Source organism: Colossoma macropomum, unplaced genomic scaffold, assembly GCF_904425465.1.
Source record: "Colossoma macropomum unplaced genomic scaffold, Colossoma_macropomum, whole genome shotgun sequence".
In the NCBI taxonomy this organism is placed as follows: Eukaryota; Metazoa; Chordata; class Actinopteri; order Characiformes; family Serrasalmidae; genus Colossoma; species Colossoma macropomum.
In genome coordinates, this window is record NW_023494799.1 from 36,202,589 (window position 1) to 36,227,639 (window position 25,051).

The window sequence follows — 25,051 nt, forward strand, 5'->3', positions numbered from 1 at the left end:
AGAAAATTCATAAGAAAAACAGGAATGGAGTTTTACAAAAAAAATGTATTATGCTTCTGGACTATATGACAGCAAAATAAACAGTAATTATAATTACAGTTTAAACCTTTCTGCGCAACAATAAAGTTGTAAAACCTAAACTTTCAATGAAAGTGTAAGTTTACCCCCTGAAACTTTAGCTCTGCAAATATTACAAGTTGCTGTGCTACTTGCAGCTGTATCAAGAGTAAAATACCCCCAAATTGCAGGCGTTTGTAATTAGCCAGCATGACTTGTTCTGCATATCTTCTGTGCTGATGTTTAAATTGAGGATTTTTAAAATGAAGCATATATTGTTACCCTTATTAAAATGAAGCCCTTATTGTTCATTTCATATTTAACCACATTATTTATTTAACTACAATTTTTTAGCCTACATGAAATTGAAATTGATTTTTTTAATAAGGTCAGTATCGGTGCCCATCTGATCCACAGTATCAGATCAGTGTATCACCAATTTTCATATTGTTAAAGTTCAAAATGCAACTCCTACAGGTTTTCACAAAGCCCTTCATTACCCTGGAGAAAATCATAAAAGCCCCAGGCTCATCATTAAAACTTTCAAAGCATAAAGCAGAGGGGAGACCATTGTGGTGCACAGGGTTTATTTGTTGGAAAAACTTTGGATAATTTACGGTTTTAAGGCTTGACAAACAAACTTATTGACTTACTGAGTCCAAACAAATGTACACAAAAGACCATAGATGCTCTCCTCTTAGAGGTTCCTTTCTGCATAATGCGTACATGCACATGCAAATGCACCACAAGTATCCAGATATGAGCATCCCAACTGTGAGGGTTACGCAAAGCAGCAGAGATGCTCTGATGCAAATACCAACAGCGTTTAAGAATCTTTTGGGTGAATGCTTAATGACCTTATACTGTAACTCCCGGCATCACCAACATAAAACAGAGTCTATTTTTGCACTTTGGATTTGCATTCCGAAGGCTGCAGTGCATATTTGATGCCCTGCACTTGTACAGGAAAAACGGCGAGAGGGGTGCGTGTGGGCAGATTGCTGAAAGCGTACACTTCACAAGTACCCACAGTCCAACACTGCGGGCTTTGACTGGAGTGGGCTGGATCTCTCAAAGTCTTTCTCCTTGATGGAGAACAAACGCACTCCTGAATCAATAGACCAGGCAGCAGCTGAAGCGGGTCCAAAAATCAAGCTCGGTTTTGAGGGGCCACCGGCAAAACTCAACATGTGTGACCAAGACAGAACAAAAGGAGAAGAGACTGAATAGAAAGTCAAATTTTCACAGATCCGCTCTTGCTTGAATTTCTGTTTTGCTGTTTCAAGTTTGAAGATCTTGTGGGTGCCTTTTGTTTCCAGTACAAACAGGAAAAAACTGTTGACAATATTTTGTATAAAAAGAGACATTTTCCCATCAAAAACTAACTATCTTCAGACTAAACCCCGCCCTCCCAGCAACCCAGAAAAAAGCTATTGCTGACAACCCCAGTGAGCATATACCTGTGACCCGTGTCTGTCAGCAGGTCTTACAGGAATAGGTAGGTCACTTGGACACGTGTCCTGGAAGATATCATTATTTTCACAGTCAAACCAGCTGCAACTCTTGGATGGCCCCTTGGGTGCAGCCTGCAGCTACGATGGGCTGACAATCCTCACTTCAGCATTGAGGTGTAGAAGAGTTCTCACACTTGTGGACAAATGGTCCACTTCTGAAGAAAAGCCACAGAAATCCATTAACAAAAAACAGCGTGCTTCTAGTACACATACTACAGTATACACAAGACCCACACCGATCAGGCATAACATTATGACCACCTCCTTGTTTCTACACTCATTGTCCATTTTATCAGCTCCACTTACTATATAGGTGCACTTTGTAGTTCTACAGTTACAGACTGTAGTCCATCTGTTTCTCTGCATACTTTGTTAGCCCCCTTTTACCCTGTTCTTCAGTGGTCAGGACCCCCATGGACCCTCACAGAGCAGGTACTATTTGGGTGGTGGATCATTCTCAGCACTGCAGTAACACTGACGTGGTGGTGGTGTGTTAGTGTGTGTTGCGCTGGTCTGAGCTGATCAGACACAGCAGTGCTGCTGGAGTTTTTAAACACCTCAGTGTCACTGCTGGACTGAGAATAGTCCACCAACCAAAAATATCCAGTGTCCTGTGACTACTAATGGAGGACTAGAGGTTGACCAACACAAACTGTGCAGCAGCAGATGAGCTATCGTCTCTGATTTACATCTACAAGGTGGACTGATAAGGTAGGAGTGTCTAATAGAGTGGACAGTGAGTGGACACAGTGTTTAAAACTTCAGCAGCACTGCTGTGCTTGATCCACTCAGACCAGCACAACACACACTAACACACCACCACCACGTCAGTGTTATTGCAGTGCTGAGAATGATCCACCACCCAAATAGTACCTGCTCTGTGAGGGTCCATGGACTACAGTCTGTAACTGTAGAACTACAAAGTGCACCTATATAGTAAGTGGAGCTGATAAAATGGACAATGAGTGTAGAAACGAGCGTAGAGGTGGTCATAATGTTATGCCTGATCAGTGTATATGACTTGATATACAAACGTAAGTGGTTCATAATAATTATCGTCAACAATTATCCTTGTATTCATCATACATCACAGTACAAAAAAAAGATTTGTAAAGTAAGCAAGATGTTTTTTTTTCAGATTAGCTGTGCTCAGCAAATAGCTGAGGTTTTTCTCTATAAAAAAACGCTCTGTGACACAGTAATACCGATGCAATCTTTCAGCCAAATCTCCTCCTAGCAAATTAGATCATACAAACGAGCATGCAACACAAGTGCCACTGATGCAATTCAAGTGAAACCCCTAAACTTCAAAGAAGCATTTATCAGTACCTTTACTGTATGAGATACCTCCTAAGAAGCTATTGAATAATTGCATCTCTGTTCCATAACAATTTTTCTTCTTTTTCTTTTCGTGCAGCCTCCCCATTGTGACACAGCCAGCGTGTGCAGTCATCAACATAAAGCATCTGACACAGACCCTGGAGATCTGAATGCTCAGAGGGGGCGGACTGCTAAAACCAGGAGCACTGCAGCACCAGGCATAAAGACCTGTGCTGGTTTTTTCTTATAAATGTCAAAGTCAGTGCCATACTAGAAGCTAAACAGAGTGCAAAGAGAGCCTGCATTCATGTGTGTAGCAATGAAATTAGCCAGCGTGAGGGTAACTCTGTACACTCCTGGCAAAAACGGGACAATATATAATGGTTTTTAATGATGGTTTTGGGCTGGTCAGTCCAAAAAATATTTTGTCTCATATTAAACACAAACTAGCTGTTTGAACTGTTTGAAGTCATCAGGGCTGAGTGGAAAAATATTGACTGTACAAAGTAATGTTACCGTAACGTGATTACTTTTTCCTGTTCTTTCAATTCTTATAATCATATTACAGTTACTGACTTTTGTTCCTTGTGTTAGTCCTATTTTTCTATCAGAGTAATATTAATGCTTAGTACATTTGAAACATACATTTAAAATCTATACAGATTATCCATGCATGTCCTTGTACGTAATTTGTGCGTATACGTGCTGCAACAGCTGACTGTGTGATTTTGACTGAAGACTAAATCTTATCATGCTTATCATCGCATCTAATCATGCAAATGTCAAACTGATGGATAAAGATCCCTGAAAAGAGACTTAACCTCACTTAAAAAGGCCAGATGCAATTTTCATTCAGAAGCATCACTAAAGGCAGGAAAAGGGACATTCCTTCTTATTAATGCTTATTGTGATTGGCTGTTTCTTTCTAAATAAAGTGCTGAAAAGGACATCTCAGTTTCCCCTTGTACTTTCCAGCTGGTACAGACTTGTATGGCTTTTACAGAGTGGCGTAAATGTAAATTAATGCAAAGTGAGATTACCAAAGTAATCTCATTTCAGTTTGGCGGAAAAAATTAGTAATCTGTAATGGATTACTTTCTTGAGTAACTACCAGAACACTGCAGTTAGCAAGGTTGTTTTTGCTTTTTGACTAAACTCTAAATCTGAATTCTGGCCAAAATGAGCAAAATCTGTTTGTAGCTTGTCTTTTGTTTTAATTTTAACTTTCATATTCCAGTAGATTCAATCACAAACAGCTGTAATGAGGCTGGGAAATGTTCAAATGAGGCAATTCCCCCAATTCCCTCACTTGCAGCTCAGAGCACTTCTTATCATGCCGCTTAGAGAACACACCTTGTGGAAGACTGGATAAGACATCTTGAGCGATTAGGTTGTTTGCTCTGTACTGAGTGAACATCCCTATCTCAAACACTCTTTTTCTGTTTAGGTGCCAATCGATAGACAAAGCATTTTTTTGGTGATCTTCTCTGCTCGATGTGACGGTCAGATACATCGACACAATTACCTCCACTTTCTTTTACCATCAGTCCTGATTGTTCTGCAGCTACACTGATAATCGGTCAATGCACCACAACTGGTATTCAAACATAATCTGTTAAAAACCAAATGCAGAGGATGGGAAAAAAAGAGAGTTCTTTGTTAGCAACGAGATAAAATCAATTATCTGATTTAAGGTCTGATCTCTAACATTTCAAGCCCCATTATAGTTTTGCTACAGCTCTGTTTTCCCCCTTAAGAAGTTCTTTAGACACAACCAGGGCATAATTTCACTGCACCTGCAAATAACTTCTACAGTCTTCAGACAAATAGTGCGTGTTTCTATCAGCACTTCATTTCTTCCGCTGTTCTGTTTGGGCTGTGCAATGTGTTTGTCTATTTTATTTATCCCTTTTCAGTTCAGAAAATCATGAAACCAGCAAATCCTGCCTGATCTGGCAACCCTGATTGAGTTGCTGACTCTGTTTGAACAGCAGCGAGCGGTGCAGGAAAGCAGAGGAAACAGCATCTTTTTAACAATCATGATAAAAAAACCAAACCTTTATTCCCCACAGAAGTGTGAGGGCTTATAAAAGTGTGTGCAAGTTATTGAAATAGCTTTTTCCTTTTTTCAATTTTTTAATTATTATTGAATTTAGCAGATATTATCAAATATTTGTTGCAGCCCTATTTATAGGGAACGTATTGTAAAAACATTGGTCTTCATCATGAGTTACGCTTCTCCTGTATTTTGCAACACACTGCAATCATCATAACATTTCTCAGAGCAATGAAAGTGTGGAACACATTTCCTTCATTAAAATGCCACGCACATAAATTAACAGCTCATCTACTCTCTGCTACAGTGTGTGCCACCTTGCACTATACTTAAAGTCCTCTTCCCAGTACAACCAGATCAGCTTGTTGTTAAACAATATAAGCCTCTATAAGCAGCCATCATGGGCATTCACAGCTTGCACTGTGATTTGATATGAATCCCCAGGACTGGATAATGAGACGGCCCTACACTTCATTTAATGGGATAAGCAGCAAAACAGCCAGAAAGTGATATGCCTTGAGGGGGAGAGATGTAATAACACACCACAACAGTTTTGACAGCGATTGCAAATGACAAGACGATGACACTGCCCAGTAGACAAGGGCAACGTCCCTGGTTGCTATGGAGAGTCTATGGTCTACAAACACCCATGTGAGTAAGTTTGCATGCGGGATAGCAGCAAAACCACAGATTTGCTGGTAATTAAATCCCTGGATAGAAGTAATAAAAAGAGATAAGGTGATAATTATGTCACGGGCCTTAATTCTCCTCGAGCCGTGTAGCAGACAACAACGGTGTGTGGTGGTCTCTTGTCTGGGATGGTGTTCTACTTCCTAGTGCATGCTCTAACATTCTCGGAACAAGCATCTCTCTTTGGCTGCACCTCCTTAATGGTGCACGGCTGACGTATTAATTTATGAGTAATTATTTACTGTTGCTTCTAATTAAAATCCCAAATTCAAGCATGGTTGTATCAATAAGGAAAAAGTGTATGCTGGGGGAGCATCCGCTGTTTTAGCTTTAATATTTACTCACTAGCTACAGTAAAGGCAGCTTACTGAAGAAAACTTCACTAGTAAAGGCAGCCTGATGTTTATCTTTCCTTTTTCTTACTGACTGTGCTCATTTCTTACTCCTTCAAATACAACCCCATTTCCAAAACGCTGTGCAAAATGTAAATAAGAACAAAATGCAATGATGTGCAAATCATTTAAACCCTATATTTCATTGAAAATAGTACAAACACAACAAACTAAATGTTGAAACTGAGAAATTTTGAATTTGATACCAACAACACGTTCCAAAAAAGTTGGGACGGGGGCAACAAAAGGCTGGTAAAGTTGTGTAATGCTAAAAAGACACCTGGTGGTTGATTGGCAACAGGTTAGTAACATGATTCAAAGATGAGGAGGGGTTCACCACTCTGTAAAAGACTATGCGGGCAAATAGAGCAACAATTCAAGAATAACGTTTCTCAAGGTAAAAAAAGCAAAGAACTTTTGCTTTTCATCATCTACGGTACATAATAACATTAGAAGATTCCGAGAATCTGGAGAAATCTCTGTGTGCAAGGGACAAGACCAAAAACCAGTATATGCTGACTGTGATCTTTGGGCCCTCAGGCAGCGCAGCATTAAAAACAGACATGATTCTGTAGTGGAAATCACTGCATGGGCTCAGGAACACTTCTGAAAAACACTGCCTATGAAAACAGCTTGTTGCTGCATCCACAAATGCAAGTTAAAACTCTAAAACACAAAGAAGAAACTGTACACAAACGGGATCCAGAAATGCTGCCACCTTCTCTGGGCCCGAGCTCATTTAAAATGGACTGAGGCGAAGTGGAAAAGTGTCCTGTGGTCCGAAGAATCAACATTTGAAATTCTTTTTGGAAATCATGGACACCATGTCCTCCGGGCTAAAGACCACTCAGCTTGTTATCAGTGCACAGCACATGGCACGGGTGAAGTGCGCATCTGTGAGGGCACCATTAATGCTGAACGATATATACATGTTTTGGCAACATATGCTGCCATCCAGACAACGTCTTTTTCAGGGAACGCCTTGATTATTTCAACAGGACAATGTCAAACCACATTCTGCCTGTATTACAGCAGCATTGCACCATATTAAATAAGTCCGGGTGCTAAACTGACCTGCCTGCAGTCCAGACCTGTCACAACTGATAACATCTGGCACATTATGAAATGAAACATATAACAAAGGAGACCCCGAACTGATGAGCAGCTGAAATTCTTTGTTAAGCAAAAACAGGAAAAAATTTCACTTTCAAAACTACAGCAGTGTCTTCTCAGTTCCCAAACGCTTACAGAGTGTTGATAAAAGAAGAGGTGATGAAACACAGTGGTAAACAGGCCCCCGTCACAACTTTTTTGGAACGTGTTGTTGGCATTTAATTCAAAATGAGCATATTTTATTTAAAAAAAAAATAACATTTCTCAGTTTGAACATTTAAATAGTTGTCTTTGTTGTTTTTTCCTTTAAAAATATGGTTTACACGATTTGCAAATCATTGCATTCTATTTCTATTGACATTCTGCACAGCGTCCAAACATTTTGGAAATGGGGTTGTAAATGTGACTAAACCGCTATTTCGCTCTTCATTAATGAGGTAGAATCGGTCCTTCAAAGTGATGTAAAGTATGATAATTAGTGGTTGAATAACTTATGGTATGAACACTTAGAAAGAAGGCAGTGAAAGGAGATGAGAAATTTGGACGAACTGGTCATCTTGATTAAAGATAAACCTCAAAGCCAGCGATGCTTCATCAGATTGCAAAGATTCTAGACGTCCCCATTAAACTTTAAAGTCTTTAATCTCTCCCTCCACCTGAGATAATCACGGTTTATCATTCCCGATACATTTGTTATCAGTTAACAATATAGAAATTTAGCTTTGATAAAATCAATTGTAGATGAAAGATGAAGAAAAAGCTTTCAACCAAACACTGTCACAAGCGAAAGACTTTGATACATCAGATGCATTGATTAAAGAGCTCCGGCTGGCGTTCTCAAATGCAGGCACAGCGCTATGTGCTCTACTGTAGCATGACCTCGATTTGCACCAGCGTGCCAACTGTTCCTCCTCCTGTTCCTCAGGGAGTTTGAATATGAATTCCTAAATAAGAAAAATTTATGTGTGTGCATTTCTCAGTGCACCTCTGCCTGAGATCAGCAGGTTAGTGTCTCCATTAAGAATACAGCAGACACTGCAAAATAAGGTTGAACTGCAGTGATATATTCGTATGTCTCTAAAGTACAACAGAGCAAGTTTGGTTTTACAGCTGCGTGGAAAGAATACTTTGTAGTGAATCAGCACTAGTAAGCTATTATTGGCTTTTCAGAGTAACCATAATAAAGCTGATTTTGGTCATTTAAGCTCATTCATAACTATCCTGAATTACTTGTAACTAACTAAACCAGTATGGTGACACAGCGATTTTGTCTCCGCAACATCTGCAGTGTTAGCTTGGCAGGAAAAAGGGCACTTCAGTTTGTAATTGGAGCCTATTCAGATCCTCAGCCTCCAAAGTGCTTGCTAGATAGAATAACCTCTCCCTGTGCCCTACCATGCACTCAGCAAATAGAGTAAGCAGATATGAGTGACTGCAACAAATTGCCCTGAAAGAAGTTGTAGAGTAGAGAAGCATCTATGAGGTGAGACAGCAAACGGAGAAACAATACTGCCTAATGTCTCTGCTTTTATTGAGGCCTTTGGTTCTTCAGTACGCCAGTGGACATTTAAGATGCTGAGGTAAAGCTTAAGTTTCTGATAAAGTGATTTGACTTCTACTGTCTTCTTAAAGGCAAATATCAAAAATACAGGAGAAAGCTGTTCCCTCGACAAGCTCCTCATCTGCGAACGGTCAATAAACAAGTCCTTGATTCTTCAAACTATTATAAAGGGATCACATCCATTTAAACAGGAAGGTATTTATTTCTCTGTGCTTTGCGGTAGCACATACACTGATCAGGCAAAACATTCTGACCACCTCCTTGTTTCTACACTCATTGTCCATTTTATCAGCTCCACTTACTATATAGGTGCACTTTGTAGTTCTACAGTTACAGACTGTAGTCCATCTGTTTCTCTGCATACTTTGTTAGCCTCCTTTTACCCTGTTCTTCAGTGGTCAGGACCCCCATGGACCCTCACAGAGCAGGTACTATTTGGGTGGTGGATCATTCTCAACACTGCAGTAACACTGACGTGGTGGTGGTGTGTTAGTGTGTGTTGTGCTGGTACGAGTGGATCAGACACAGCAGTGCTGCTGGAGTTTTTAAACACTGTGTCCACTCACTGTCCACTCTATTAGACGTAACTGCGTTGTTGGTCCACCCTCTAGATGTAAAGTCAGAGACGATAGCTCATCTGCTGCTGCACAGTTTGTGTTGGTCATCCTCTAGTCCTTCATCAGTGGTCACAGGACGCTGCCCACAGGACGCTGTTGGCTGGATATTTTTGGTTGGTGGACTATTCTCAGTCCAGCAGCGACACTGAGGTGTTTAAAAACTCCAGCAGCACTGCTGTGTCTGATCCACTCAGACCAGCACAACACACACTAACACACCACCACCACGTCAGTGTTACTGCAGTGCTGAGAATGATCCACCACCCAAATAGTACCTGCTCTGTGAGGGTCCATGGGGGTCCTGACCACTGAAGAACAGGGTAAAAGGGGGCTAACAAAGTATGCAGAGAAACAGATGGACTACAGTCTGTAACTGTAGAACTACAAAGAGCACCTATATAGTAAGTGGAGCTGATAAAATGGACAATGAGCGTAGAAACAAGGAGGTGGTCAGAACGTTATACCTGATTGGTGTGTATCACTGACATATGGGTACATAAATGTGCTCAAAAGCTCACTCCAAGGTACTAATACGATTTTTAGCTTTTATTCATTTTAATAGGTGGATCAGTTGTAACACAGACTGTACCGCCTCAGTGAAGTACTTTTAAAAACACCTTTAAAAGCACAATTCTGTACTCTCCTTTTTCCGAGAGTGTACCGATTGAGCCTATTGATCTACGTCTCAAGAGGGACTTCTCCTCTACCTGTTTATAAACTCTCACATGCTCTCCCTCAAGCTCTGTCTTAGCCCTGGCATTCTGTACAATCACTTATTGGCAAAGTGCTCTGAAAAAGAAGTCACTGTTCTTTTAAAAACTTAGGTTACTGATGTGCCTCTGCCATTAGCATTCCCAAGAGAGTCATCTGACTCTCAGCAACAACTCCAATGCTCAGCATAATCTTCACAGACATTTCTCCAATTAAACAGCATGAAGCAAGTGTGATTAAGGCCGTGTTCAAAAATATAGACACAGCGATATATTATGGAAAAGCCTCTGATGACTGTATTCTTACAGTAATGGATGTATGGATATTTCAGTACCACTTTACAGTATGGCAGGGTTCATAATGACAACAACATAAGCCCTTTATGACAACTGACACAGACCTACATAAACATTTATAATAGGTGACATTGGCTTTTTTCTGACATTATGTTGTGTCATGACACTTTCTGGCATGAAATGACATCAATGACTTCAAAATCAGCATTAGGTCACTGTAATATACACCACAGTCAGCTGTTATAATGTCTCATTGCACAAAAAAGTGTTATGACACAACCCAATGTCATAAAAAATCAATGTCACATGATATATATGAGATACGTGTTATGTCAACATTAAAGTTGCCAAATGCTATCATATTGACAAATAACACCTACTGGAATAGGCCTTTATAAATATTTACGTAAGTCTATGTCAGTTGTCATGAAGAGCTTATGTAGGTGTTATGCAGCCTTATGAACACCGCCCTACAGTAAAGTGCTACAGACACTTCTAAATTTACTTTTACATGGCTTGTGCATGCGTAAGTGGAACAGATACTTCATTATAGTCTGAGAGCGGGCCATTTTATGAAATCTAGCATGTGGTAAACGTTCTCTAAAATATTTTGCTCTTTATATATTATTATTTGTATATAAGTCTGCATTGGAGAAAATAGCACCATCTCTTCTGAGCAAGAGAAATGGAGCATCATTCATTATCGCCTGCTGTTGTGTGCCTGAAAGTGAGGATGATTTCTTAGCTGTTGTTAAGGCCTGCTTGTTTTTTGTTAGCTACACTTTCACAGACATGCTTTAGTTCACAAATGTGGAGCTATTAGTTTGTAGCTTGCTGTGACCAGCGCTTAGCCATAACCTGTTTGTTTACACGTCTGTAGAGCAGCTCACGTTGATGTTACTCTGCTGTATGTGATCTGGAACGCGTGTTAGTTAACATTCAATCGGTCACCGAGTTTTACAGTGACAGACTCTCCCACACACATGCGTGTCCACTAACACGGACTACTACTGTGCTGCTGCCCCTGTGATTAAAAGTGCAGAAAGGCAGAAAGCTCAATTCTCTGCCCAGTTGCTCAGACCAGCAACTCGAAGTGAACAACATCTGTAATACAGTCCTTAGAAGCTCCCCCAGTTTTTTTTAAACTTCCCTTAAAAAATGTAGGTAAGCATTAATATAAAAAATGTTCTTTATCATTCTTCCCAACCGTATTTATTTATTAATTTATTACTGCTGTACGGATTTTAAGTAAAACATTGAAAAAAAATCAACATATCATACTGTGTTGTGATGCTTGCATAGTGATATCAGGTTATGAAGTTGCTGACGGTGCCCAGCATTTAATATGATGCTCCATTTGCTGGTCTGGAGCAGATTTTAATCTGTTAGCCCAAGAACCCCCATCCTATCTGATGATATGGTTAAGAGAACAGAGCAAATCTGATGAGCTTTTTGGGGAAAGTGGCATGCAGTACTGCGCAAAATACTGCATAAGTGGCCCCAGTTCGATACAGTAATGTAACATGCATAAAATATAACAAAGTTATGTTGGAATCCATAATTTCAAACTTGCTCCTGTCATAGTGGCTTTGCCCTCCAGCCTCAAAATAACTAATTGTTTTCGTTATCAGTTCTCCTGCGCTCCATTTACGGTAATTAAATGCTCATTCCATTTCGCTGAGACAAAAATCAACATGCTCGAGTCTTACTCAAACACACCCACTCTGTGCTTCTGCTTCAGCAGGGGAGTACTCCACTGATGCAAATTTCTTCTCCACTTGCATAAATTTAGATGTTCATAAGCTTATAAGAAATGTTACTTATCTCTGATAAATGTTTGGGAGTTGTTACAATGTTCACCGCAAATCATATTCAATTAAACATAAGACTCACAGACCAAATCCAGTGTTAGTTGCTGCAGAGGCAAATATCGCGTTCAATCCAAGTCCTGGTTAATTACTCACTGCGGTTAACTGAGCCTATTCTCAAGCCAAACACAGTTAACATGCTTTGTGCAATAAAGGCCAAGCTCTAAAAATACGCCTCTTTGTAGTGCTGTGTGAGCTTCCCTGATTAATAGCCCCTGTCTCGCTGGCTGGGGGACTTTGCAATGTCTTAGGCTAACAGAGCTCATTGAGATTATCACAAGATAACCTGCGCGCCATGGCCATAAATCAGGCTGCGAAAAGAATCCTCACTCAAGCCAAACTGGACACATGACTGGCACGGCTATTTGTAAGTCACTCTTTCAGTTAGAACCCGGTTAGGAAGTTCAGGAGAGCTTCCTAGCAGATACGAAACACAACACGTCGTTTACATTTCCATGACGAAAAGTTACTTCTTCCAACTTCCTTCTTCATTCTTGACTACCGAGGTGATTAACCTTGACCTACTGCTTATTAGAGAGAAGCTACAGGGAGCGGAGGATGAGACGGAAATCAGGAATCACAGCTTCTTCTTCCGACTGCTAAGCTCTCAGGAGACTCTGCCCTGCTCCTAAGGTCATGCTGTCACCACGCAACACAACACATTTGAGAATTACTACAGTATCTACTCAGGCAGTTCATAGCAAACATCCAAATATCAAAGTCCCAAATGTCAAAGTCCCAACGCAGACGCAATGGTAGAAAAAGCGTTCTTAAAAAAGACCATAAACAAAAGAGGAAGTAGTTCACCTTCCAAAATTCCACTAAAGTGAGTTTACAGTTAATTGACTTAAGTATCTAAAGCTAAATGTAACATACATAGGCAAATACTATAATAAGAAGCCTAATTTTGATGACTTACAAGTAGACAAACAACCGCAGCTGGTGTGCTGACACAACTGCTGCACACTACTAAAACCTCGCATCTAATTATACCAGTTACAATAACATTAGATTTCTCTTAAAAGCCGCAGCAGTTTGCTTGATAATTAAGTATATTAAGAATATGCTTTCATCCTCTGAACTTTTGAGGATCTTTTACTTTAACTAACTCCCTCAGAGTTTAACTTAAGGATGTGGGCACTTTATTTGCTTCTGTCTCTTTGTAATTTGTATCCTCATTAGAAATCAATGCACAGAGGGCTTTCTAGTTTGTTTAATGGCTTAATTTGACATCGACTGACAAACAAATTAACATCATCTTCCCTCACTCACTGGAAGCCATTTATTCCGTTTTACTCAATGGATCCATTTCTTCATTCATCAAACCGCAGACTTTGTGGGATAAACATAGACAACTACACATTTTCCATTGCTTTTACATGCTGCAGCTCAGCGGCAGTAAAAACAGGGACATGAATTAAAAGATAAGTGTAAATAGGGCCAGTTTTAGTACTATTTTAAATGACTACAAAATATCATTGAGCTTGTTTACATGCTCTCAGTAATTCGATCATAATCGTATTTTTGTGGTTATCTGATTATTCAAATGGTCACATAAACAGCAACTCTGATTTCTTAGATTGGAGTAAGGTTTAGAAAACCGATTATGAAATACGATAAAGAAGCTGGATTTTAGCTCAGTAAAACTCTTTCGGGTTTCTCAGTCCGTGCATGTGCGAAAACAGATCGTGGTACCAGAAATAAGCAAGCAGCGTTCAACAGAGCATCCAGATGGCAACAAAAAGACTTTTGGAGCGACGCTAAAACCGACTACATACTTGACGAAATGAAGGATTTAAATATTCTTCATCTTTTAGATCAGGGGTCTTTAATTAAAATTCAATAAGGTCCAGTTAGAGAAAATATCCTCAAGCAAAGGTCCGGAACATCATATTGTCTGACTTGCATCATGATTCAGTGCCATATACTGTAAACTGAAGTAGCCTAGTAGTTATATCAACATCTTATGTAGTCAACAACACAATGTCAAATCAAATAAAGTACAATTCAGTCATATTTCAACAATATTTACTGTCAGTTTTCTCTTTTTAGAGTGCGTCATGTGAAATAACTTCTCTCTGACTCACTTTCTTCTCTGACTTCTCGCCCCATCCCTCCCCGGTGTGTGCGTCACTCACTCGAGTCTCAGTGCTCAACGTAATGCACAGATCTGATTGGCTGAGTAGTGTCACGTGTGATTCTCCCGGGCCGCTAAAGCTACCGTAATGGCTACAAACGTTACGCCGATTAAAATAGGACCACCCCGTCGAAATGAAATAATTAACCATAGTTACAGTTACCATAGTTACCATATCGGTTACAGGTCCAGGTCCGCATAGGACAGCGTCTGGGTCCGGACTCGGACTGCAGTCCACCTGTTAGTGACCACTGTTCTAGATGATGTGTGTTTTCAGGTAAATAGGCGTGATGTTTTTTTTAAAAAGCTGTATCATGATGTTTGAGTTTTACATTACATTTACATCCCGTCTTCTTCTGTGGGTTTAATGGCTGGTTGCAAAGCAGAAATCTCATTATCACTTGACTCACAGAGACCCAGAGTCTCCCTATTATCTGATTACCCAAGTGCATGTAAATGTGCTGATCGGATTACTGACAGAATTAGATTTTCCACAGTTATCAGATTATTAAGTCCATGTAAACGCACTCAGTGTTTTCCCTACACATCACCTGCCACCTGAAAAAAATGTAGGTGCAGTGGGGAGCACATGAATATTAGTTTTATATATATATATATATAATAGTATAATAATAACTGTGCTTCTTTAAGAAAATACTGTGTCATGCTGATGTTGTATTTGATGTAAAAGGCCCGAAACCACACAGAACATACCTTACTTAAGGGACTGGTTTTGTGAGGCTAACAAACACTGTGAATCTGCAACATGCAAAATAAAAAATAACACAAGCTTCAAATGCTGCCATAAGTAGTATTAAACTCAGAGTGGGAAAATAAATGTACGCCACTGTTAGCTTTGATAACATAACGCTGAAATCCAATGGGGCACTAGCGAAAATGAGCATTATTACAGCAGCAGTACAAGAGAATTCTACTTACAGTAGTTGAACACTTACCATAGTAGAAAATTAATGATATTAATGGAATATTCATTGTTTTATTTTATGCTTTTACAGCTTTTATTGGTCTGAGCATCTTCGCAGCTCTAACTAAAGGCCATGGTGATCTATAGCACAGGTTCTCAACTCCAGTCCTAACTGCAAACAGACCATTATAATAATTACAAGCACAGTTACAATCATTACTTGGAATTTTTCACTATAAATAATGTTAAATGTAAATATTCTTGATTTTTCATTTGATGCTACAATACAAAGGTGTCAGTGCAACTTCTACTCTTATCACTGTATTACCAATGTGCTCAATTACTAAGGGTCTACCATCTGGCCTGAAATAAAAATCTTGTGGAAGGACTGCATATCATTATCATTATCATAATACAATATGTCAAACAGAATTACGTAATAAAATAACAGTCACTGGGTACTACTGAAATGTAATGAGTAAGAAAAAAGACTTGTCAGCCATTTGTGCCAACTAAGTGCGGTGTACGTTGCCAAGTTAATTTATTTTAATAACAACTGGATGCAAAAGATCTAATCAGCCACTTAGACAGAGTAGCCTCCTCCAGACTGGAGGCTCGAAACTGAATGCAACATGAGACTAGAAACGTCCTGAGCTTTAAAGGTGCGTGCTGTATAGTGGTTAGGAGGAAATCCACACAAAGGCCTGAAACCTAATAAGACTTCCTCAAGTAAGCAGACCGAGCTGCATATTCAGTCATTTCAGTGCACCACTTCCCACATACATTGTGAGCAGCATCTCAAAGTGTTTTCCACAATAAGCTTGAAATATGTTGAAAGACGTTAAACAAATAGCCGCTGTTTTTATGGCGGCGGCGTACTGCTACTTTTAAGAAGCAGATGAGGTCAAGAACCAAGTAAGAGCGGTTTTTAAATTGCACTTTAGCAGTTTATGTTAACCAGTCAAGTCTGCTCCCCTGACGCAGCCATTCAGCTGGAAAGTACACAGTGTCAGAGGTGTTCCACTGTGTCATCTCTGAGTTTTAATGGGAAACGGCTTCGCGGTAGTAGAGACACACTTAGAAAAGCACCTTGCTTTTTCTACCTGACAAAGAGACCAGACAGATCGTCCTCACAGCTGGTGGAGCCAGCTGGTAAAGCCACATCTGGCATGTACCTCCACCATGTGAATTACTCATTCCAACAAGGGCTTGCAGGCACTGCAGAGAGAGATGCTGTGCAAGGTATTAATACGGCATGCTGGATTATAGCTCATGCTCAATCAGTCATTGTTTGATAGTAGGACTTGAAGGTGAGTAGGAATGGCTATTGAGAACCGCTGCTAAATCGATACTGGTCAGTACTGAAATATCGATAAGCTCCTGGACAATCCGTGCTGCTATCGGTATTTAAGTAACGTTAATTCATTCTACATTGTTGGCATTTTCAAATGGCTGGTGCTAGACTGGATGAGCAGGAGAAGCGCCCTGCTCCACATGACGGAAGCATTCGATGCCTCTGACTGCCTTAACCTTTTGGAATGCCGAGTGTTTTATTCTGTGATCCGGTCGTTGCTGAAAGGTTAAGACATCCAAAAGTTTGAGCTCACTTTACTAAATTGAATGATAATGCAGCTAAATACAATATATCGCTGCTGTCGGTAGAAAACCTCGTGCATTTTTGTCGTTTTTCAGTTTTTCACATAATGTGAAAGTGCCTGTTGTCCTTTCCATTACACACATAAATGGCCTAATATGACTTGGAAAAAAGTCTGGTTCCACTGACTTACATTAAAAGTAAAGTATGTTTTTTTCTTCTCCTGTAAAGTTACCATTTTTGAGATACGAGGTTTTTTTTTCCAACAACAGTGATATGTAAAGCAGTGATTGTGTATAAAGGCATAAAAGCTTCATATCTGCCAGCTTCTTGCTCGAATTTTCCCATTCCACCTTTCTGATAGGGACATTTAGAATCAAACTATCCTACCTGTAGTTTTAACACAAGGCTGAAGTTGGCTACCTTTTCACCATCTTGTTTGAATTTCCCCATTCCACCTTAAATGGTAAAGCAGTTGCATGCTGGCCCCTCAGGCTTTAAAATAATAACTGCTCCACCATTTAAGGTGGAACAGGAAAATTTAAACAAGAAGATGCCGAACAGGTAACCAACTTCAGCTCTAATGTTAAAACTACAGGTAGGATAGTTTGATAGTCTAAATGTCCTAATCAGAAAATGTTTCCAGTATTAAAAGAATTATTAGGATATTTTAAGAGCCTAAGTCAGTTCATCAGGGAGAAGTAGTAATATTAAGCTCAGCAGTCTGTCCTGACAACCAGGGGTAAGTAATTTATGTAATGTTTTGCTTATGGTTGTTAATATTTTCAACTGTAGAAAGATGCCCACAGCCCTTTCACATCTTTTCATGTCTTTGTTTCCTGTACCAAATTATGGAGAGTAGTATCAATAAGAGTATCAGTAAGGATTGGTATTGATAAGCAGTATCAGCATCAATCAATCAATCAATATCCATCCCTAAAGGCAAGTCCTTGAACCAATCAGTGCACTAATGTCCTTTTTTCACGAGAAAACCACAGGAATTTGCATCCACACTTGCCTACTTAATACAATTAATTATTAAATAGTCTATTCTTGTTTATATGTTTCACCTGAAAGCAGAGTTACTAATATTAAGACTACTGTAAGCATTTTAGAGCAGATTTGAGAAATAAATCTAAATATTTCTCTTTTTATTTTCACAGTCACATTCACTATATATTTATTATGTAACACTATGGAAATGCAGTGTAAATCTCATACAGCAGGTACACTGCTGATACACGGTCACTGGGACGAGAATCACACGTATAGTCTGAACACTTAGAGCCTACAGTAAACTACTGAACTAACCTGGACTGTTTAAGCAGCCCAAATGTTCTGGTATAACGTTTTTAGTTCAAGAGGTGAACCTTGTTACGTTTCGGTTCTTATGTACCACATATTTGCCTCAAAAATTAAATCAGAAATGTAGCAGCTGGTCAGAAAAACATTACCTAAAAAAATGTTTGCTAATAAACGCAGATTAAACTGAATTTCGGCTTCTTATTCACCAGCTTCTTGTTTGAATTTTCACGTTCCACCTTAAATGGCCTCAGCCGTAACTGCTGCAGCATTTAAGGCGGAACGGGACAATCTGAACAAGAAACTGGCGAATAGGAAGCCTTGTAAAACGCAACCCAGTCCTCGTCTCCCTTCCTGTCCGTATCCCAGTCTTCCAGAAAGTGCCCTACCTTGTATGTGCTGGCTGACGACATTCTCCAGCCGGGTCGGGTCTTTAAGTGCGGGGAGGCTCAAAGAAGGCTGTGCTAAAAATCCGGTGCATGATATTTTGCTGGACCCCTACAGCTTATCTACAAACACTTAACCTGTTAAGAAACCATTTGGTGAAACTGTCGGTTTTGAACAGCATTAGGGTCAGGGCTAAGATACGTTTTAGGTGCTGGGATGAGACTAAGGTAAGGGTTAGACTAAGTGCTAGCTTTAGGGTAAAGGAAAAGTTAAGCTAAGTGTTGGACAGTCACAAGTGTTGCTGAAAGTCTTTGCCAAAGATAAAAAAAGAAGCAATCAGAAAGAGCAAAGGTGTGCTCGGGAAGACGTTCAAAAGCCCTCATTGAGCTGTAAGCATCCTCCCTGAAGTGTTGAGACTAGAGAAATCTGTCCCTAATGCACTCAGTTTGCCTGAAAGCCTTCCAGCAACCGCCCGCCTGTGCCAAACAGTAAAATGTGTCTGTGACTGCGGCGAGGGAATGTTTGCTTAAGTAATCAGCCGAGCGTAGCTGCCTCTCGGCTCAGTGGGGTCCATTTGTGCCTGGATTCGGCAGTGGGTGCCACCCTGTCTGTCTGAAAGCTCACAGTCAAAACAGATTCATCTAACTTCTTACACAGGTGTCTAGACTCTACGAGTCATGTTGGAAAAACTGTGTAATTGCTGGCTCATTTTTCTAGCTGGAATAAGTACACATGCAAAGATTCTGTGAGCAGTGAAAGAACCAACTGGGCATTGTTGGATTATGGTTAATTGTATAACTCTTATAATGCTTATTCAGAATTGTTGTTCTGTCTCTAAGGGGCTGATCCTTTTAGGTCATCTTAGAATGTCCTGTATTTTTCCATGCATCTCTACTACGGGTACACAACCTTGATATTTAGGGAGGGGAAGATTGTTTGGGCCAGTTGAGGATGATAACACTTTGAACAATTGGTGTTTTCTCCTGCTCTTCTGTGGGAGACGGAACCAGCCGGTCATCTGTGAACATCTCTGTATGAAGACACCTTGAAACAAATTTAATCTTCTCCTCAAAAGTGCACGACTCTGTCTAGTTTAATCTCACTTCTATAACGACTTCACAAATCAACGGCATGCTGGACTGTTTGAAAAAAATATAAATGTTTATATTTATATTCCTCTCAAGTCCACCACTCAAGTATGGACCATTAGTAAAAGGCGACAGATTTGAGACCAAACACTGCGGCAGCGGCTAATTTGGTGAAATAAAAAGGCTTTTTGTCACAGTTTTAAAGTCACCGTCGGGGATTTCTGAAGAACAAAGTGGCATCCCCAGGACCCCCTTTCTCAAATCACAGAAGGAGGAGGTTTGGGGCCCATTGCCCTCCTCAAGTTCATAGACAGAGCTCTGAAAAGCACCAAGAGTCACTTACATAAAGGTTTATATCACACGGCAAGACTTACGCTTACATAAATCTCTAACTGACTTGGTACAGTTTAATTATGTACTCAATATATCCAAAATAAATAAAATCCATTTACAACATAACCACTTGCCAGTTAGTTAAACCAGACTTTAAAACCCAACTACAGTCGCCAATAATGAGCCTTTCGCTGTCTTTTCGTCAAATTAAAACTGGGTTCATCTCTGAGTCTGTGCCGACAGTACGTTACAGAACTTCACAGTTCATCTCAAAGTGCTGGTAGCTTTTTACACTCTGCTGGGCTGCAACCGTAGCTAACAGTTTTTAGTATAAAAATGACTACAGCAGAAAAGACTGTGCAATGAGGATTTGCAAGGAAAAGCTTCAAGCTGTGGTTTTCACTCGCCTCAACTGGAAACCGTGCTTTTATGATCATCTGAAATGTGCAATATTGGATAATCATTGGGGAAAGGATATAAATTTAGAGTGAACATTTCCTTTATATCTCCTTCACTGAGTTTGTAATGGTTCATACATATTGAAAGTACTTTGTGTAAGCAAAGGAGTCTAAACTACCACTACCCAGCAGGCACAAAGTACATCTGCCCTACTTTAATAATAGCTCAGGTTGTGGAAATCGGGCTGCTTTATGTAAAGTCTGCATAAGTCAAACATTGTTTTTGGAACAAAGAACTACAAACGCGCACACCACGGAAATTCAATTAAAGCGCTTGGCTCTGAAAGGAGAACCGCATCACGATTCAGGACCTCTGCTATACTTTTTCCTATGAAAATGCAACAATCAGAACTTAATGTTAATTATCACTTCAAATGATAACATTTGGACATAGTATGTATTTTTAAAGCATGTCTAGGTTAATCAGCTTTTAGTTAGAAAAAGAAATTAATACTATGTCCAGGTATTATTATAATAAATCATATGAATATCATAACATAATAAATACTCTGTCTTCTCACTAAGTGGCATCAAAAATCATTCTGCTCACAGCCACAGGCGCAACATCCCATCTAGATCTTGGCTAATGAAGTCTTCACCATATCGGCACTGAATATCTGCTGAATCGTGATATCAGTAAAATAAGATAAGACGACTTGGGTCACCATAATTAGACCATCTGCTATAGGTGACATTGGTGGCTTGTTTTCTGGGTTTGTTAATCTGTGATATGTGACATGCGATACCAGTAATATTGCGCATTTGGCTGCTGTCAGAAGAAAACTCTGTTTTTTGTCGTTTTTCAGTTTTTGGCATAATTTGAAAATGCCTGTTGTTCTTTACATTGTGTGTAAATTTCATGATGAACGGACCAAAAGAAACGACTCAAAATTACTTGGAAAAAAGTCTGGTTCCATTGACTTACATTAAAAGTAGAGTAGGTTTTTTCCTTCTCCTGTAAAATGATCATTTCGGAGTTATGAGGTTTTCTTCCGACAACAGCGATATTTACCATCATCCCCGAATATGTTAGATGGCTTTACGATATATCTAACTCTGAGATTGAAACTGTGAAGGATGCTCAAGAGAAAGCTGACCTCACAACAACTTCTGAAAACTAATGTTCAATTAACATTTTCATTTCCATGAGAGAACCACAGAATCTTGCATCCACTTAAGTCTATTTAATACAAGTAATTATTAAATAGTCTACTTTTGGTTAAATTTCACCTGAACACAAAGTTACTAATATTAAGACTACGGTAAGCATTTTAGAGCAGATTTAAGACATAAATCTAAATATTTCTCTAAGACCAACGCTCATTTTCACAGTCACATTCACTTTATATTTATTATGTAACACTATGGAAATGCAGACCTCCTATACAGCAGGTACACTGCTGATACCCGGTCACTGGGATGAGAATCACTCGTATAGTCTGAACACTTAGAGCCTACAGTAAACTACTGAACTAACCTGGACTGTTTAAGCAGCCCAAATGTTCTGGTATGACGTTCTGAGTTCAAGAGGTGACGTTTTGGTTATTATGTAAAACATATTTGCCTCAAAAAATGAGTCAGAAATGCAGCAGCTGCTCAGAGAAACATTGCCTAAAGGAATGTTCGCTAATAAACGCGGATTAAACTGAAGTGAGCTTGTTATTCGAATTGTCCCGTTCCACCTTAAATGCTGCAGCACTTATGGCTGAGGTCATTTAAGGTGGAACGGGAAAATTCGAACAAGAAACTGGCGAATAGGAAGCCAACTTCAGCCTCGTAAAACGCAGCCCAGTCCTCGCCTCCCTTCCTATCCGTATCCCAGTCTTCCAGAAAGTGCCCTACCTTGTATGTGCTGGTTGACGACATTCTCCAGCCGGTCGAGTCGCTCTATAATCCGCAGGGTTTCCCCCTTTTTGTCGCCCTCCAACTTTCTCGCCGGGACAGGCACGGGAACTTTGATGTAGACGCTGGCGATGTAATTGGTGACCCAGCCGACGTACAGCAGGCACACGATGTTGGTCATGCCGCTCAGGATCACACACGTCGACACCAAAGTTTTAGTTCTCCTGGTGCACGCCATGCCGACATGCCTGCCCGCAGCACCCCTCCACCAGACGGCCGGTGCTCGGCGGACAAGCGCGGCAGCCTCGCAGCTGAAGGAGTCGCCTCGCTCGCCTCAGCGTGCGCGTGAATTTCTCGTCAGCTCCAGATAAATTCCTCCAACGGTCAAACAGCGCATTCCATTCCGCGAGGACGGCGCGCGACCTGTCGACACTTTTTCGCGGAGGTTTTTTTTTTCCCCAAATCTTTCCCAAAAATGAGTTACCGTCGCCTCGCTCGCCTCACCGCGCGCGTAAATGTCTCGTCAGCTTTTTTCCCCTCCGACCTACTTAAATTCCTCCAGCGCGCTCCATTCCCGCCTCACACTTCCGCGCGCGGAGATTTCTAAATTATCGCCGTCAAAATAAAACGACCGTTACCTCCAACACCTCCTCACCTCCTCGCGCCTTCCATCGCCAACACTCAGCAACGTGTTATAGGAAAGGGGAGGGGTCGGTGGGCGGGGCGTAGGGTAATGCGCCTGTGACCGAGCTGCGATTTTCGCTTCCGATTGGACGAGGAGCCAAGCGCGGTGAGGGAGGGGGCGTGTCCCGCTATAATCCCCAGAAAAACTCAGTTTCCAAACACGGCAATGGCTGCATTGTTTCCTTAACAAGCACAGCTTTGCTCTGACTCTGACTCCGCGTTCTGTTCTTCCTCCAAAGGTATTCGAGTAAGCAGATTAAGTCAGTGGTGAAATTTTCCTGGATAAAGTCCTGGTTCGAATAACACTGAGTTTTTATAGCCTTGACACCTGATAGCTGGTGTAACGTCTTACGAGCCAATACTCAGAGTCCCCAAAAAAGAACCAGGAGCAGGTCTTTAAATGCAGGCTAAGGTTGTAGAACTGTTTATGTAGTGATTCTGAGTTTAACACATAGTGAAGAACATGATTCTTTGTAAAGTGGTCAGCAAAGTGGCCTCCAACGAGGGACACGATTAATGGCGTCCATTAACACTGTGAACTTGTGTTTCCATTTGTGGCCAGAGACACGGACAAACCTGTACAGGCCTTTCTTAGTCCTGTACTTTTACATACTCTGCCTTTTATGACCTGCGGCCTTCGTGATTGTCATCATTAATGTTGAACTGCTCATACTTACAAGTGATGAGACCGCACTGTACCACAACGCCAAAAAGTGATGATGTAGTAGTTTCCCACTCAGCATACTAGAGATGCCAAATGCTCAATCAGCAAGCAATTAGGCCTATTTATACACACACACACACACACACACACACACACACACATCATCTAAACCACTTATCCTTCAGGGTCGCGGCAGGGTGCTGGAGCCTATCCCAGCTGTCATTGGGCGGAAGGCAGGATACACCCTGGACAGGTGGCCTATTTATAAAGCAAAAAATATATAAATAAGTTTATAATTACTTGTTAGTCAGTGGTGAAATTTTCCTGGATAAGAGTTTATAGCCTTGACACCTGATAGCTGGTGTAACGTCTTACGAGCCAATACTTAGAGTCCCCAAAAAAGAACCAGGAGCAGGTCTTTAAAGGCAGGCTATGGTTTTAGAACTGTTCATGTAGTGATTCTGAGTTTAACACATAGTAAAGAACGCGATCCTTTGTAAAGTGGTCAGCAAAGTGGTCTCCAACGAGGGACACAGGTTTCAACCCATCAACAGCGTCCATTAACACGGAACTTGTGTTTCCATCTGTGGACAGAGACATGGACAAACCTGTACAGGCCTTTCTTAGTCCTGTACTTTTATATACACTGCCTTTTATGACCTGCGGCCTTCGTGATTGTCATCATCATTAATGTTGAACTGCTCATACTTACAAGTGATGAGACCGCACTGTACCACAACGCCAAAAAATGATGATGTAGCAGTTTCCCACTCAGCATACTAGATATACCAAATGCTTAATCAGCAAGTAATTAGGCCTATTTATAAAGCAAAAAATAGAAAAATAAGTTTATAATTGCTTCTTTAGCCAAATTCATTCGTCAGTCCGGCTTGTGTTGTCGCTCAAACTGCTTGACCAGAGCAAGTCCAGATAAATCAGATTAATAAACCAAACTGAAATGTTCCATTATGCTAAGTGTTGGTCATAATGCATCAGTACACTGCGCCACTATATGAATAAGAGGGCCTGAGGTATTTCTTAAAGCTGCCATATTTGCAAAATACACATGATTGCACATGAGAGAGAGGAAGAGAGAGAGAGAGTTGCATCATAGTTTGTCTAACTGTATTACAAATTCTGCAGTTCCTCCGACACAATGAAGATTACTTGTAATTCTTTTCTAAACCACAAGATAGAGACAGAAGAATCTTTTAATGATCATAATTTTCTCAAAGAGAAAAGGGTCATTTTCAGAAAGAACATCTGAAAAATAATAACTGAATAGTAGTTACAAGAGCACATCAGTGGTGCAGTAGATATCATATCATTATGACATCTGTAGGCATCTAATGACCAATAAAGAAAATTACAACTAACCCGCTATTATTGTGAATTGCTCCTGGCTATTAGAAAAAAAACAAACGGGTAGATTCAGACTGAAT

At 40.3% G+C, this 25,051-nt stretch overlaps 1 protein-coding gene across 1 annotated transcript in view; it reads right to left on the reverse strand.

Moving 5' to 3' along the window:
- Positions 1-22,520, reverse strand: part of galnt18b (UDP-N-acetyl-alpha-D-galactosamine:polypeptide N-acetylgalactosaminyltransferase 18b) — a 102,849-nt gene extending 80,329 nt beyond the window's left edge. The window contains exon 1 of the mRNA XM_036587242.1: positions 22,262-22,520. Within this exon, the coding sequence (XP_036443135.1) occupies positions 22,262-22,499 (238 nt within the window). The 5' untranslated portion in view covers positions 22,500-22,520. The remainder of the gene's footprint in view (positions 1-22,261) is intronic.
- Positions 22,521-25,051: the final 2,531 nt, after the last annotated feature.